The 15,304-nt window shown below is 51.1% G+C and overlaps 1 protein-coding gene across 4 annotated transcripts in view; it reads left to right on the top strand.

The window, feature by feature from the left end:
• The window catches only part of PROSER2 (proline and serine rich 2), a 40,240-nt gene extending 31,336 nt beyond the window's left edge, over positions 1-8,904 (top strand). For all 4 annotated transcript variants that reach the window (XM_038530135.1, XM_038530133.1, XM_038530134.1 and 1 more), the window contains 2 exons: positions 3,754-4,009; positions 6,014-8,904. In XM_038530135.1, coding sequence (XP_038386063.1) covers positions 3,754-4,009; positions 6,014-7,032 — 1,275 coding nt within the window. In that variant the 3' untranslated portion in view covers positions 7,033-8,904. The remainder of the gene's footprint in view (positions 1-3,753; positions 4,010-6,013) is intronic.
• The last annotated feature ends 6,400 nt before the right edge of the window (positions 8,905-15,304 follow it).

The following is a 15,304-nucleotide window of genomic DNA, read 5'->3' as shown; positions in this document are numbered from 1 at the left end:
CGACATCACAACCAGACTGGACTTGTTCTGAGAATGCAAGGTTGGTTTAACTTTTGAAAACCAATCGTTGTAGTTCAGTTCATTAACAGAATAAAGGAGGGAAAATAGATGATCATCTCTCCTCAGGCTCCTCAGCCAGGTCATTCTTTATGTGGGGAGTTGTCCGGTGCCTTGTAGGAGGTAGAGCATCACTGCTGGCCTCCAACCCCGAGATGCCAGTGGCAGCCACCCAGTCGCAACAACCGGAAGTGTGTCCAGACATCACCAAATGCCCTATGAAGGGTAACATCACCCCCAGCTGAGAACCACTGTAACACATAAAAAGATTTGACAAAATTCAAAACCTGTTCATTATTTTCAAATCAACATGCTCAGCAAACTGGGAATAAAAGAAAACTTTCTTAATCTGATAAAAATCATTTTTAAAAAAATCTACAGCAGTGAGCACTTGGGTGGCTCAGTGGTTGAGTGTCTGCCTTTGGCTCAGGGTGTGATCCTGGAGTCCTGGGATGGAGTCTCGCATCGGGCTCCCCATAGGGAGCCTGCTTCTCCCTCTGCCTGTGTCTCTGCCTCTCTCTGTGTGTGTCTCATGAATAAATAAATAAAATCTTTAAAAAAGAAAAAAGAAAATCAAAATGAGACACTGCCATATGCCTGCCCCAGAGGGAGAGCCAGCAGGCCGGCCGGAGGGAGTGTGCGCTGGCCGAGCCCTTCGGAGAGCTGTTTGTCTGCATCTACCAAAGCAGACACATGTCTGTGATGCAGCAAATGTAGGTTTATATCCGGACTCAGCTGCAGACTGGTCACCTTTCCCTGAGTCTTCCTGCCTTCAGGCTTAAACTAATGTAGCCAAGGCGAGTTTGAGAAATTTGCATGTATTCTTGGGTTGATCGTACCAAAAACAAATGAATGCTTTCAACCATCTCTGAATTTGTGAAGCCTGCAGGCTCTGCGATGGGCCTGGGAGTCAGGTGCTTTGAGTGGATGGGCATTTGTGTAACTGCCCAGATCCCAGTGGGAGAAGCATTCTCCCTGCATCACCTCGGTGAACAATGTTTTATCTTTTAAGTAGGCTCTATGCCAAGCATGGAGCTCAACATGGGACTTGAACTCACAACCCTGAGACCAAGACCTGACATGAAATCAAGAGTCAGATGCTTAACTGATGGAGTCCACCCAGGTGCCACCATCCCCCTCCCCACCCCTCTGCTGGGGTCAGCTCTTTAATCCTGTTTGCTTCCACCACTTTTTTGGTTGTTTTGTCGAAGTTTGTACTCATAGAGGGTCAAGTAGTTTCCTAGGATTTTGAAAAACACCCTCCTCCCATATCCTACTCACTAGAAGACATGACTTTTTTCTTTAAAGATTTTGTTTATTTGAGAGAAAGAGAGTGAGCAAGAGTGAGTGAGAGAGAGCACAAGGTGGGGAAGGGGCAGAGGGAGAGGGAGAAGCAGACTCCCCACTGAGCAGGGACCCCGATGTGGGACTTGATCCAGGACCCCGGGATGGTGACCTGAGCCGAAGGCAGACGCTCAACCATTGAGCCACCCAGGTGCCCTGGAGGACACAAATATAACTGCCCCCATTTCTTCTTTTTTTGCCTCCATCCCCCTCTCACTGCCATTGTCGACATTTTACTGTGTATACTTTAAGTATTTTGTAGGGGGGGGTTATGTTAAGTATGTGTATTTTTTTTAAAGATTTTATTTATTTATTCATGAGAGACAGAGACAGAGAGAGAGGCAGAGACACAGGCAGAGGGAGAAGCAGGCTCCATGCAGGGAGCCCAACGTGGGACTCGATCCCGGGTCTCCAGGATCCCGCCCTGAGCCGAAGGCGGCGCTAAACTGCTGAGCCACCTGGGCTGCCAGTATGCGTATATTTAAGTCAAATTGAGACGACTGTTTTTCTATCTGCATTTTTTTCACTTTATATTCTTTTGGAAAAAGAATGGCCTGATTTTCACTCTGGGAAGCTTTCAGGGTCTGGGTCTTTGGCATCCTGAGATTTCGGTGATGGGCCTGGATGGGGGGCTGCTGCATCCTGGTTCATTAGGCGGTTCTCATGGCGCCTTCCCATCTGGAAACTCAAAGCCCTCAGTTTAAGGAGCTCTTCCTTGAATTCTTTTATTTATTTTGATACTTTCTTCCCCTCTGTTTTTCTGATTTATCTTTCTGGAGCTCTTGATGTCAGATGTTGGCCCTCTCATACTTATCTTCTAATTTTCTTGTCTTCCCTGTTTTTTGTTTTTTGTTTTTTAATTGTCTGTTTGTTTTACTTGACTCGTTTTTCTACTTTATCTTGTGGGCATTGGTTTCATTTTTCAGTGCTGCTGTCCTTGTGTTCATTTCTAAGGGCTGTTTTTGGTCCTCTGGATTGTTTTTTTTCTTTTCTTTTCTTTTTTTTAATAGCATCACATTCTTGGTGGATTCGGTATCTCCTCATCTCTCTGGGGACATTAATAGCAATCTTTTAGAAATTGTCATCAGTTCTGCAAAGTTTGTTTTGCAAGTTGCTTTCTTTTCCTTTCTGTTTGTTCGGGTTTGTCTTTCATGGTGAAGGGTTTTCTCAGCCGTTTGGTGATCCTTCGGTGTGTGCACATATTTAAAGAGAGGACATTGAGAAGCTGATTAGAAATTCAACAAATTCACGGGTTTGTTGACTGTGGCCTCTGCCTGTGGGGGGATCTCGCTGAGCTGCTTGGTCGGGGAACCCGTGGTGTCCGCCCCTTTGGGCCCCTGGATGTTCAGACACCCCGGGGAGGACTTCCAGGCTTCTGTGCAGAGGGTGTCGCTTTGGCTTCATATCCTATTTCCATTACGGTCCTTCACGATCAGCTCTGCTTCACATCCCTCTTTTACCTTCTTTAAGAAACAACATCGAGTTTTCTGCCAGGGTGACCTCATTCCTGCTAAACCCATTCTGCTCCTTTCACCATCCTCCTGGCACCCCCATCCCAGCACTGCCCTGCGCCCCAGTGCCTGAGCGTCCGAGTCCCCGATACTCAGCACGTTGGTCACTGGCTGACACTCAGCTCCCTGCTGCTTCCTCACTTCCCACATTTCATTAATGCTGTCTCCTTGCCTATTATTTTTGTCTTTGTGATTTTCACCTTAAAAAAATAATATTAGGGGCACCTGGGTGGCTCAGGGGTTGAGTGTCTGCCTTCGGCTCAGGTCGTGATCCCAGGGTTCTGGGATCGAGTCCTGCATCAGGGTTCTGGGATTGAGTCCTGCCTGCTTCTCCCCCTGCCGGTGTCTCTGCCTCTCTGTGTCTCTCATGACTCAATCAACCAATCGATCAGTCAATCTCATTGTTTTGGTGAGGTTTCCAGAGAAAGAGGACAGAAGTGTGTGCATAGGTGCCACTCTCTTTAACCAAAGATGTGCCCCGCTATGTTGTGGGAAGACGTCTGAGAGCAGTAAGGTGAGACCAGTGTTCCAAGGAGGTCTGAAGAAGAATGATTTCTTTGGTCATTGACTCACCAGGAACCACAAGACTGATGTTGGTAATAGGTCCTAAGTCCCTTTATCTGCTGTAGCTTCCTGACCATGTTCTTTTTCCTGCAGGTTCGATGGGGAGGGGCACACAGGCACACGTTTGTCAGTGGGGCCACCTGAACGGCTGACTCTCCCCAGTGGGAACTTTGAAAGGGCCGTGGATTCCACTCCGGGCTCTACACAGATCCCAGCTCCGTCTTATTTTTTCTCTCCAGACTGGCGACTGTTTGTCTTATCCCTTCTGTGTCTATAGGATGATGAGAGCCTGAAGTACCTGACACATGAGGAAAAGGATGTCATCCTGTTTTTCGAAGAGACCATTGATTCCCTGGAAGATGACTTTGAGGAGCAAGTCGAGTGTGACAGCGGCCTACACTGCCACTCTCCGGGGACCCTGGAGGAGAGCGCTTCTGGAACCTCAGAGCCAGGAGATGTCATCGATTTGGTGCAGCCAGCACCCCCCAAGGCCGAGGAACCTGAGTGCCTCCCAGCTGCGACCGAGACAGCAGGTGAGGAGCGAAGCCCCATGCCCAGGCCTCTAGCTTAGTTCATTAGTGTTTCAGGGGGACACTGTGGCCTTCCCCTGTGTGTGCCGGGATGGACGCCATTGGGCCCCATTGGGTTTTTCAGGCCAGAGGCATGCTCTTGGCAGCTTGAGTGTCCAACCAAGTAGGTGCTTTCCTTACACATATTAAAAAGAAAAGAAAAGAAAAGAAAAGAAAAGAAAAGAAAAGAAAAGAAAAGAAAAGAAAAGAAGGATGCTTGGGTGGCTCAGTGGCTGAGCATCTACCTTTGGCTTAGGCCATGATCCCAGGGTCCTGGGATCGAGTCTCGCATTGGGCTCCCCGCAGGGAACTTTCTTCTCCCTCTGCCTGTGTCTCTGCCTCTCTCTCTTTCTCTGTCTCTCATGAATAAATAAATAAAATCTTTAAAAAAAAAAAAAAAAAGAAGACCAGCTGAGTGTGCCAGACAGCCCTAGGTAGGCCTCAGCATGCCAGCCATCTAGCCTTTACTACATCCTTAACAGATACCGATCGCAGGCGGCCCAGCACTGCTTGCACGTACATCCATGCACCATCTCCTGCTGCACAACCGAAAGCCTCATCTCACTTATCTCCATCCTCAGAATCTCCTGTCCCACCTGCCCCAGCAGGTACTTACAACTACTGTGAAAACACCACCCGAGGGATGGCAGGGCGGGGCGGCTTTCTCTCGGGAAGTGTTTCCCTTGGCACAAGTATAAGATCTGGCATTTTTAAAGGATCAGCAGTTCAAATTAACTTCAGGAACTAAAAGTATGATAACAACAGGAAGCTCAGTCTCTTCTTTGCCGACAAGGCTGCAAACGAGCGTCCACATGTGGAGTCTAGAACCCCAGTCTGTGGAATTTGATGGAATACGTGGCCTTGCTCTCTCTCTCTTTCTCCCCTTCATTCTCTCTCTCTCGCTCTCTCTCTCTCTCTCTCTCACACACACACACACACACACACAGACACAAAGGAGAAAAAAATAATACATCTAGAGGCTTGTGAAAACGGCAGTATTTTGTAGTAAGAGCCAAAATACTCTCCTTTCTGTTTCTGCCTCATCCTTATCCCGTTGCCCATGTTCTTTTCCAGTATCTTTTCCAATCAGAAAAAATCAGCAAGACGATCCCCCCTCGTCCATCCCCTCTGCTCTTTCCACAGGATTCAAAAGACAAAAAGCAGGCCTCTCCTTTGCGGCCGCCCCGAATCAAGCAAACCTACAAGGAAGATGCTGAGCCAAACTCTTGTCCGCTCTTTTCCTGTTTCCCTGAACCAGCTGCGTTTCCAGTCTAAATACTCTCAATTTGAAAAGTCATGCTGTGGAAATAGGGCTCTAAGATTGCTCAAGATCCGAGCTCAAACCCAAAAGCTAAAACATAAGTACATTGTACGTTTTCTTTGTAAGATGAATAATTACACCTGGAAGTCGTTTCCAACTTACTTTTTTCCTTCCTTCTTTCCTTCCTTCCTTCCTTCCTTCCTTCCTTCCTTCCTTCCTTCCTTCCTTCTTCTCTCTAAAGATTTTATTTATTTATTCATGAGAGACACGGAGAGAGAGGTAGAGACACCGGCAGAGGGAGAAACAGGCTCCATGCAGGGAGCCCAATGGGGAACTTGATCCCGGGACCCTGGGATCACGACCTGAGATGAAGGCAGATGCTCAACCACTGAGCTGAATAATAACCACTGGGTTATTATGCCCTCCTGGTCCACACGTCCCCAGCAGCCTACACACTCCGTGTGTGTCCCAGGGACAGAGCATTGAGACTGGAACCTTCCCCATCACCAACGGACTCCTCATCTGGTGGTGGTGAGACTCACACAGGACGTTCTCCTGGTCCAGGGAGGGTAGGTGACAGGACGTGCTGCTGCTGCTCACCCTGGCCCTGTGTCCCTTGGAGGCCTCATGAATTCAGCAAGAAGGAAATGGGGTGCATTTACTTTTACCTAAGGTGGTAGCTTATGAGGATTCTGTGTCCTTTTCAGGGGCTGGTCCTGTCGCGAAGGAAGACACCCCCGATGTCGTCGTGGAATGCAGGAAACCAGAAGCAGGGGGTCCTCCCTCACCAGGCTCTGCGGCCCCAGAGGCCCCTCCCGTGCTGCCCGCCCGGCCTGTGGCCACCGCCGCGACATCCCCCAGGAAGGAGCTGCTGGCCCCTCCCGCAGAGCACCCCAAACTGCCCCGCTCTGTCCCCACCCCGCTGGTGATCGCTCAGAAAATGTCTGAGAAGCTGGCAGGAAGTGAGGCACTTGCACCCCCGTCCCCCTCCAAGGAGAGCAAGCCTGGGGACTGGAGGACCCTGCCTTCGGGGGCCCCTCGGAATGGGGACCCCTGCCTGTGGCCCAGACCCACGGCGCAGCCCGCGCCCAAGATCCACCGCTTCCCGAGCAACATCAGCGTGACCAACAGCGCAGGCAAGGAGTTCAACAAGACCATCTCCAAAGCGGCCGTCAACGTGCAGGAGCGGAAGGCCCGGGTCCTGGCCAACATCAACGGCGTCTCCTTCCTGTCGCCGGGGGCCGCGGGGGCAGACCCCGCCGAGCTGGGGAGGAGCAGCTCTCTGGAGCCGGGGCCGCGGGGCCCGAGCAAGCCGATGGGCCCGGCCCAGGAGGCCGCGTCCACGCGGGCGGGCTTGCAGCCAGGCACTCAGCAGTCCAGAGGCGTGCAGACAGAGCACTGCTTGCCCCTGGCCAACGGCTTCCAGAGTATTCATGACATGCTCAGGAGTGAGCCCAGCACCTTGGTCTCGACCGGGAAGACTGTCACCTTCCGTGCAGACCCGGCGCTTGCCACCAAACTGGCACGCCAGGATGCCAGCAAGAGCTTCTACGAGCCCCGGCAGCCGGGCTGCGGCCAGGATGCTCGGAAGCGCTCGGGCTCGCTGCCCCGTGCCGTGGGCTTCAGGCCCCAGGGCATCACCGTCCAGTTCTCCGGCCGCGGCTCGACGGAGGAGGCCCGCCGCGAGGCCCTGCGGAAGCTCGGCCTTCTGAAGGAGAACTTGTGACGGGGGTGGCGGGGGTGGCCTCGAATGGATGTGCCCGCGGGAGGAGCCCAGGCTGTGGACCCTGCGGAGGACGACAGATGACAGATGACAGGTGCCAGGACTCCACGGTCCGGGCCGCCCGCCGCCTGCCACCTCAGAGCTCGGTGAGCCTGCCAGGACAGTCCGGCCCCACATCCTGACTCCCTTTTTCCAGGAGCTCAGAGACTAACCCTCAAAACCCTAAATGCCATACCTTTTCTTGGATTTAGAAGGAGGGGGATTGGGTCTGATTTGTTACTGCTTCAGTCGCTCATCTTACTTTTATCCCAAGGACGTGACACCCGAGCCAAGTTGGAGGTCTTACACGCAGTCATCGATGAAAGGGATCTTTCTCTTCCTTTCCTGCGAAAATAAAACAGAAAATGCCCGTTCAATTTCCATAACATCTCAAAGCATCTCCTTCGGTTTTCCTGTTTGTTTTTCAGGGGCCAACGATGGTGTGTTTAGCCCTGGATGTGCCCTTGTTTCTGGATATAATTTGGTTTGCCCATTGGTTGTTGTGGTTGTTTTAATTGAAAACTGAAATGAAACCTTCAGGGTATGATTTACTGTAATTTTGAGTTACGGGAGCGGAATGGAAAGGTTGGATTTGGAAAAGGTGGTAATTTTCAGAAAGCAAGTCTCGTCAGCCTCCAGGGGGCTTTTGTCACTGGGACATACGTGGGTGAGCGTGCACTGTGTGTATACATGTACATAACGTGTTTATAGAAACGTGTGCTCACACGTACATACGTTTGTTAGTCCGCATACACAGACTTCTCACGACCCTATCAAGTCACTACAGGATGGAAGCCCTTCCTCCCTCGACAGGTGCAGCCATCCCCACTGTGACGGTGGCACAGAGATCCGTACCTCTCAGGGCACGTCTCCACAATCAAAAGTGCTTCTTGCTCACCCCCGTGTCGCTCTGTACCCAAGGAAAGTGATATTCCAAGTAGGCTTCCAGAAAAGCAAGGTAGCTCCACGTTTTTAAGGATTTATCACCCCATCATAACCTGATTTCAGTTTATCACCCCGTCTTTGCCGTGCGTGCGCCAGGGTAGCTAGTAAACGGAGGGAAACAGAAACCGTTCCTGAGATCCCTCACGTTCTGTGAGCAGGATCTCTCAGGATTAGTTGTAAAGGGGAAAAACACCCCAGCAAACTAGGTTACACGGTGTGAAAAGAACTGGTCGTCTCCCAGGCTGTGGGTTACATGCTGACTTGTAGCCACGAGTGTTATTAAAACTATTTAAGGCTGGAGTCTTAAGCCTCTAAAAATAGACTGGGAAGGGCCACAGTTACAGTCACGCCCTTTTGTTATTATGTCTCAGCCAGTGTCACAGAATCGGTTTCCTCCTGTTGAGTATTATTTAAATTAAAACTTTTAAATGTGCTGCAAAGCACATTTCATAGTATTCATAGTATTCAGTTCGCCTTGTAAGTTACATAAAATGTCACTTTTTTCCCCCTTAGAACTACAGTATTTAGTGTCTCTGAGTCCTCCTGAAATAATCCTGTAGGTTCCCGATGGTCTTAATTTAAATAGGTGCTTTGATTTTACAGGTTTTTAAAATAGTTTTTATTGTACTCCCATTTATGTTGCATTTGTTTGAAGAGTTCTTGAGGGCTGTATTACCTTTCCACAGAGTGAGATGCCGTACACAGTGTTTCAGAACAGAGGGTCTTGATGTGGCTGACGTTTTAAATATCCTTTACGTACGAGAATTATCTCTTTTATGCTGTCCTATGACTTTGTTGTGATTAAGGTGAACGAGACACTATATTAGTATATTTGTTCTCATAATGACATTTTTGAAAAATAAATTTTAGAGATTTATCTTAAGTTACAAACAGCTTTGTTTTTGCAGTTTATACTTAACGCTCATTTATTTTTCTTTTAAATGGTTCTATCCTCCCCTCCTATTTATTCATAATATACTGGCTATTACCCTGGCCATTTCTTGTGCCCAAAACCCTAGTAATTAAAGCCATGCGTTTTGCACGAGGTTCCAACGATAGTTGCTAATGAAGTAACCTGTATGTGTCTGTATCATGTTAACGCAAACCTCTAGTTTGCAGAGAGGCATTAGTTCCCTCACTGTAACTACGTGATAGGACGCTCACAAGGGGTCATCTTCAAGGTTAAGGACCACATTTCCAAGCAAAACTGTAATGAAAAGAAAAGATCGGGGATCCCTGGGTGGGTGGCTCAGTGGTTTGGCGCCTGCCTTTGGCCCAGGGCGTGATCCTGGAGTCCTGGGATCGAGTCCCATGTTGGGCTCCCTGCATGGAGCCTGCTTCTCCCTCCTCCTGTATCTCTGCCTCTCTCTCTCTCTGTCTATCATAAATAAATGAAAAAATCTTAAAAAAAAAGAAAAGATGACTTTTGAAGTGTCCAGTTGTTTTTTTTTTTCTTTTCAAAGTGATAGCTGTACCTCACTCTCCATTTTTATGCAACTCTTCATCTTACTACTTAAAATCCAGAAAAAAGAATTCTTTGCTTTTAGGAGAGGTACACGCACCCAGCCTGGAGTCTCGTCTGCACACAGTAATACTCCGCAGAGACCAGAGTAACCACATCTGTTCCGAGCCCTCCTCCAACCCGGCTCTACTGTGTGGCTCCTCTGCGCTTGCGAATCTGCACAAAAGTGGGAGAAAGGCCGACCTTTGCTTTTCTCACCCCAACTGGCGTCGTCCTCTTAGGTGACCCTAAGTGGTGGAAGAGGAGAGAAGACACAGGGCGTCCTGAGTCCGTGCAGGTGCACAATGCGGGCCGGGCCTGGCCCTCCTGCTCTTGTGTCTTCCCCGAGCTGCACACGCGGACGTGGACGGTACAGGGTTCTTCACCCCCAACTCCTCGTGGGGGGGGCTCCTAAGGTGGGCTCCCCGTTTTCATGGGGTTGATGCGTGAGGCCTCAGCAGATCCTGAGGATTGGCCTTCTTATCTGTAAGAACTCAGAGAGGGGTTCTCTTCGTGACATTCGTAGCCACATTCGTGCTCTGGTCCACGGGGACTTTGACCCTTCAGTGGGTTTGGTGGGGATGTTTTTGACACAGGTGATCTCAGAAATCAGCTCTTTATGTTTATTCAGGAGGAACGCAGAGCGAGAACTAAGATAAATATGAAAACAATATGCTCTTATCGAGAAACACCGTCGCCCTGATGGAGGTGACAAAAGGAGGCATTGTCTTCTCCAGGAGTGTTTCTCTATGACCCAGACAAGTTTTAATAAACTTTTCTCCCTCGGCTGTTCCTTGGGTTCTTAAATGTTTGTCATCAAACCCTCGAGTTCCCTGAGGGCTGGGGAGCTGTGGCTGTGTTTTTCCCCCCACGGCCCCGCCCGCCCAGGAGGAGGGGGGGCGGGGGAGCAGTGCTCACCTGTGAAAGGTTCGTGTTGTCACCGCAATGACAAGCCACCAAACAGGTTCTGTTTGTTCTTTTCACGGCGAGGCTTTCTTCGGCTTTCAAGTATGGGAACAAGTTGGCATATCCTTTTCTAATCTGCTCCCTGGACAAGCCCTGCTTTCAGATACCTGAGAAAGGAGAAGGCAGGGCCGTAAGCCGCGTCCTGGGAAGACGGGGACTCAGGGACTCAGGGACTCGCGTTGGCGGAGGGGGCCGCGGGCCTGGGGCTGGGCCCAGAATGCGGCCACCTGCCCCCTAGCTGACTGTCCCGGTCATCCAGGCCCTGCTTCCCTGTCCTGCCGGGTTCTCTCCGTTTTCCCCAAGGGCACTGCTGGGGGAGAAATCCACCTGCCCGCAAGAGGGAAGGCCAGGCATGAGGGCATAATGACCCAAGGCCACTGCCCTCAGCGTAAACGGTCAGCCTTGTGTGTGACAGTCTTCGCGGTCCTTCTAAAATGTCTCTTTCTTTCAAAACAGATAATGAAACTCTTCCCTACAGATTCCGAATTCATAAGACTTAAGAAATGCCACCCCCTGCCATCACCAGCAGGCTGGCTCTCTGTCCTGGCTGTTGTCCTTCCAGGGAGGCCCCCGGGGCCACCGACCCCCGAGAGCCCCGCAGAGCCTGTCCCCCTCCCCCCCCCCGCCCCATACCATCTCTGCACCCACCCTGCCAGCCCGGCTTCTCCTTATCATATGAATCGGATGAACTTTCTATCCAACAATGAGCTAAAGGTGCAGAAACATGGTGATTTCCAGAAATGACCCAGAGAGCCAAAGTAGCCAGCATGTGTTCTCGAAGCTGGGTGGGGGAACCACTGGTGGCCCTAAGTTAGGACTGGCCAAGCCTGGGACGCCTCCTAGAGTTGTTTCCTGCCTTGGATGGATTCCTTGGCAGTCCCCAGACCTCTCTGCCTTGGGGCCCCATGGGCCCTTCCACTATGGGGACGTGCCAGGATCCAGAGTGAAGCCAAGTCAGAAGGAATCTCCCTGCCTCGATGGCTGAGTTCCATATAGGTTTCCCTGGTTCCCACTGCTTCTTCACGGTCCTTGAGGCCAGCTCTTTCCCCAGCTGAACAGGTCTCTGAGGTTCAGAGAACATTTCCAAGGGGAAGGCCACCCTAGTTTTGTGGAGGGCCTCAGGGTCTACTTCCTGGGTGCTGGAGCTGCTAGCCTGGCAGCTTAGGTTCAGGACTCGGGGGTCCCCCACACCTGCAGTGAAGGCCGTGGCTGTGCTGGTCAGGCCCCGGGTCCCGAGGTAGGAATGCACGTTCACAAGCAGAGGTTAATGAGACTTAGTCATTGATCAACACGTCACACTTCATAAACCAGCCTCCCGAGATTTGTGTGTGAGGCACAGCTGCCAAGGGTAATAACCTAAGTCCTGGAAATAACTTAAAGGGGTGGGGTGAGCGAACAAGGAATCTGTGTGTCAGGCAGAGAGGCTCCAGAGGACAAGGGGCCGTGTGCGCACACACGTGTGTGCGCTGGCAGGTGCATGCACGCTCGCTTCTAGGCCACTGGTGGGTTTCCGTCCGGGACATTCGGTGATCACTGCTGAGTGGTACATGTCCCTTCAGCACGGGGACATGCAGCACAAGAGGCTTGCCCTTGTTACCAAAGATGCCTTCAGGTCCCCGTGGTCGTTGTAAAAATCACATAACTCCTCATGAGTTACTGGGATGCTAACGACATAAAGGTCTCTTCTGCTTCCAACTGGTCCTCCTGTGGGACCCGGCTTCCCAGTCCGTGAAACAGGACAGAATTTATCCGGTCACTCAGACATCCTTTGGTGTCTGAGCGTTTTGAAGTTGGGGGAAATAACCTTTGCCTTGTGAAGACAATTTCAAAGAGCAGGAAAGTTCAGGAAGGGCCTCTCCGGGGCCAGGCTTGCTGTGCTGCCTGAGGAGCCTCACCTCCCCGGGACCTGTTTTCCAGCCCCAGCCCGGGGCGCCCCCATCAGCCTCTCCCCGACTCCAGGCCAGGTGTTTGTGAAACTTCTTGTAAGGCCCTTTATTCTTCAGGCTGCATCTCCAAGACCAGATGAGCTCAGCTGAGATGTTAGTGATGGGAGGCAGTTGTCTGAAACTAGTAATTCGTGAAGCTTGGGAGGTGAACCAATTTGGGAGCAATAGGGTAGTCTTGATACCAGCGATTCACCAGGCGAGGCTTTGCATCCCTCCCGTATGGCCCATGGTGCCAGAGGTGCCACAGGTTCCCACCTCTTCCTCAGGACTGCCTGCCCAGTGGGGGTGTGAGGACTGCTTACAGATGAGAAAATGCAGACTTCTGTCCCCCTCACAAGGGACTCCCCGGGGAGGGCAGTGCATCTACACCCTGGTTGCATGGCGTGCAAACTCCCTGCTTCCCGCACCTTCTAGGATACTGCCCATGCGACGCCAGGCCTTCCAGCCATCCCCTCCTCAGAGGGTGGAGAGGGCTGACCCTCCTTGGTGTCACGACCCCCACCATCCCGTTTCTCCTCTACAGAGTCCTTCCTGTCCCCATGGAGCCCCTTCCTCCAGTGTCCTGTCTGCCCCCCACTCGCTAGGCTGGTCCCTGACTTAGAGCTAGGCCTCAGTTTATAGGGATCGGAGGACAGGGCGTCTTCAGGGAATGCAGGGAAGGCAGGTGAGGACCGTGCCATTTCCGCAGTCAGGCTTGGTGGAAGGAGCATTCCAGTGGGCCACACAGAGCTTCTGGAAAAGAGGAAAGGGAAGTGAGTTGTGTTCCCCTGCCTGGGGTTGCTTGAACCTGCCGCTGCATGTGACCTGCGCCTCAGGGGATCCAGTTCAAAGCAGGTCTTTTGGCCCCCTCCCTCCACTCCCTCCTTCAGGACTTGCTTCTGGAATCCGGAATTGCCAGTCGTGGTTTCCAACACCCCCGTGTGCAAAACTCCCACGCACACACAGCCACGTTCGCCGGGGACATTGCCCAATCGGCTCCTTGGCAGTCCTCTGAAGTTGTGGTTGCTACTGGAAAGGCAGCCGGGCTTCGGTGGCAAGTCTGGGACCCAGCTGCCCCAAGCAGCAGTGCTCCAAGCAGGGCAAGGGAGAGTGGAGGCCCACGCCTGCCTCAGCCTCGCCCTCTGCCCAAGACCACCCGGCTCAGGGTGGGAGCCGTGCTGGAGGGTGCTGGGGCCAGACTTGATCCCACCAAGTTAAATCTCTAGGCACGTTTCACACAGGACACAACTGCAGCACGAGCTGGTGGTCTTTCCCTGGTCGTGTTGGAAATTGTTACACGTCTGCCAACATTTGTAGGTGCCATTGTTTGTTTGTTTTTTCTAATATTTTATTTATTTATTCATGAGAGACACACAGAGAGATGCAGAAAGAGAGAGGCAGAGACCCAGGCAGAGGGAGAAGCAGGCTCCATGCAGGGAGCCCAATGCGGGACTTGATCCGGGGTCTCCAGGGCCGGAGGCGGCGCTAAACCGCTGAGCCACCCAGGCTGCCCTGTAGGTGCCATTGTTGACGCTTTGTCTACATTTTACTGGGACACACCAGCTCTCAGAGAACTGGGCATCTCCTTACCTTGAAAGGCTCTTAGCTGCCTCTAATAATGAATGTTGCTGGTGTTTTAAGCTGTGTTTTGGTACCTTTCTTCCAGGAATGACTTCTTTCAGTGCTAATTTGGGCCAGATTTCAAAATCATTCAAGTTTATCTTTCAAACCAGTTTTTTCCTCTTAGCTGCGTCATCCACATGCACAATGATTCCAGATGATCACTTGCTATTTCTAGAAATCAGATCCACTTTCAAAGGTATATTTTGCCCGAAGTGCACTCTGCCCGATTCCAGACTCCACACTGAAACCCAAAGGGCTTCATGAGGAGCAGAGACTGCTGAGAGGACCATGGGAGTCGAAACTGCAGAGAGAAAAGACTTGAGAGGCGATGAGACCCGCCTCCAGAACAGGGAATTTTGTGCAGCCACAGAGATTACACAGGACAGATTTCAGCTCCATACAGGGGAACTTTAGGGGCTTTGAGCTGAGGGAAGAACTGTTCATGGGAGTGTGAGCCCCATCTCCATGGAGGTGTGCAAGCAGAGACTGTGCCAGCACTCTGGGACAGGAAAGTAGCAGGAACTGTACTCGGTGGCACCCCTTCCAAATCTGAGATTTTGTGATGGGTTCATATAGAGTGGGCTTTGTGGTTACCCTGACCTGAGTTTGAATCCCAGCCCTACGACTGTTGGCTGTGTGACTTAACTTCTCTGAGCCTCACTTTCTTCACCTGAAAAAAGTGGGTGGTGACCCATACTCACCTCCTAAGGTTGTTGTAGGACTGAATGAGATCACATATACCAAGTGTAGGCCTGGCCTACCACCACCACCACTGCCACCATCATCACCATTACCATCATGACCATTATCATCACCATCATTCTACCATCATCATCACCATTACCATCACCATCACCATCATTCCCACCATCACCACCATCACCACCATCATCACCATCACCACCATCATCACCATTACCACCATCACCATCATCAGCACCATCATTACCATCACCATCATCATTGTCACCATCATCATTTTCTTGATCATCGTCATTTGCCCCATCTCCACCTCCATCATCGTTACCACCACAAAATCTGTGCCAGAATTCCTATAGAGCCTTCTGGAATGGCCCTGTGCAAGTCCAGCAGCATGAAGGATAAGCAAGCACCAGCCTCACAACCCCATTCAGATACCACCCCATTCAGATACCCCATTCCTACATGTAGTCCAGTGGTTATTTCAGCAGGGAAGCGAGTTTTAGACTTAAGTTCCACTGCCAATTGAGAAACAGAATTTTGCCACTTTCTAAATATAGGTCTCCAGAGTTTATTT

This window comes from Canis lupus, chromosome 2, assembly GCF_011100685.1.
Source record: "Canis lupus familiaris isolate Mischka breed German Shepherd chromosome 2, alternate assembly UU_Cfam_GSD_1.0, whole genome shotgun sequence".
In the NCBI taxonomy this organism is placed as follows: Eukaryota; Metazoa; Chordata; class Mammalia; order Carnivora; family Canidae; genus Canis; species Canis lupus.
This window is presented reverse-complemented; position numbering and strand designations above follow the sequence as displayed.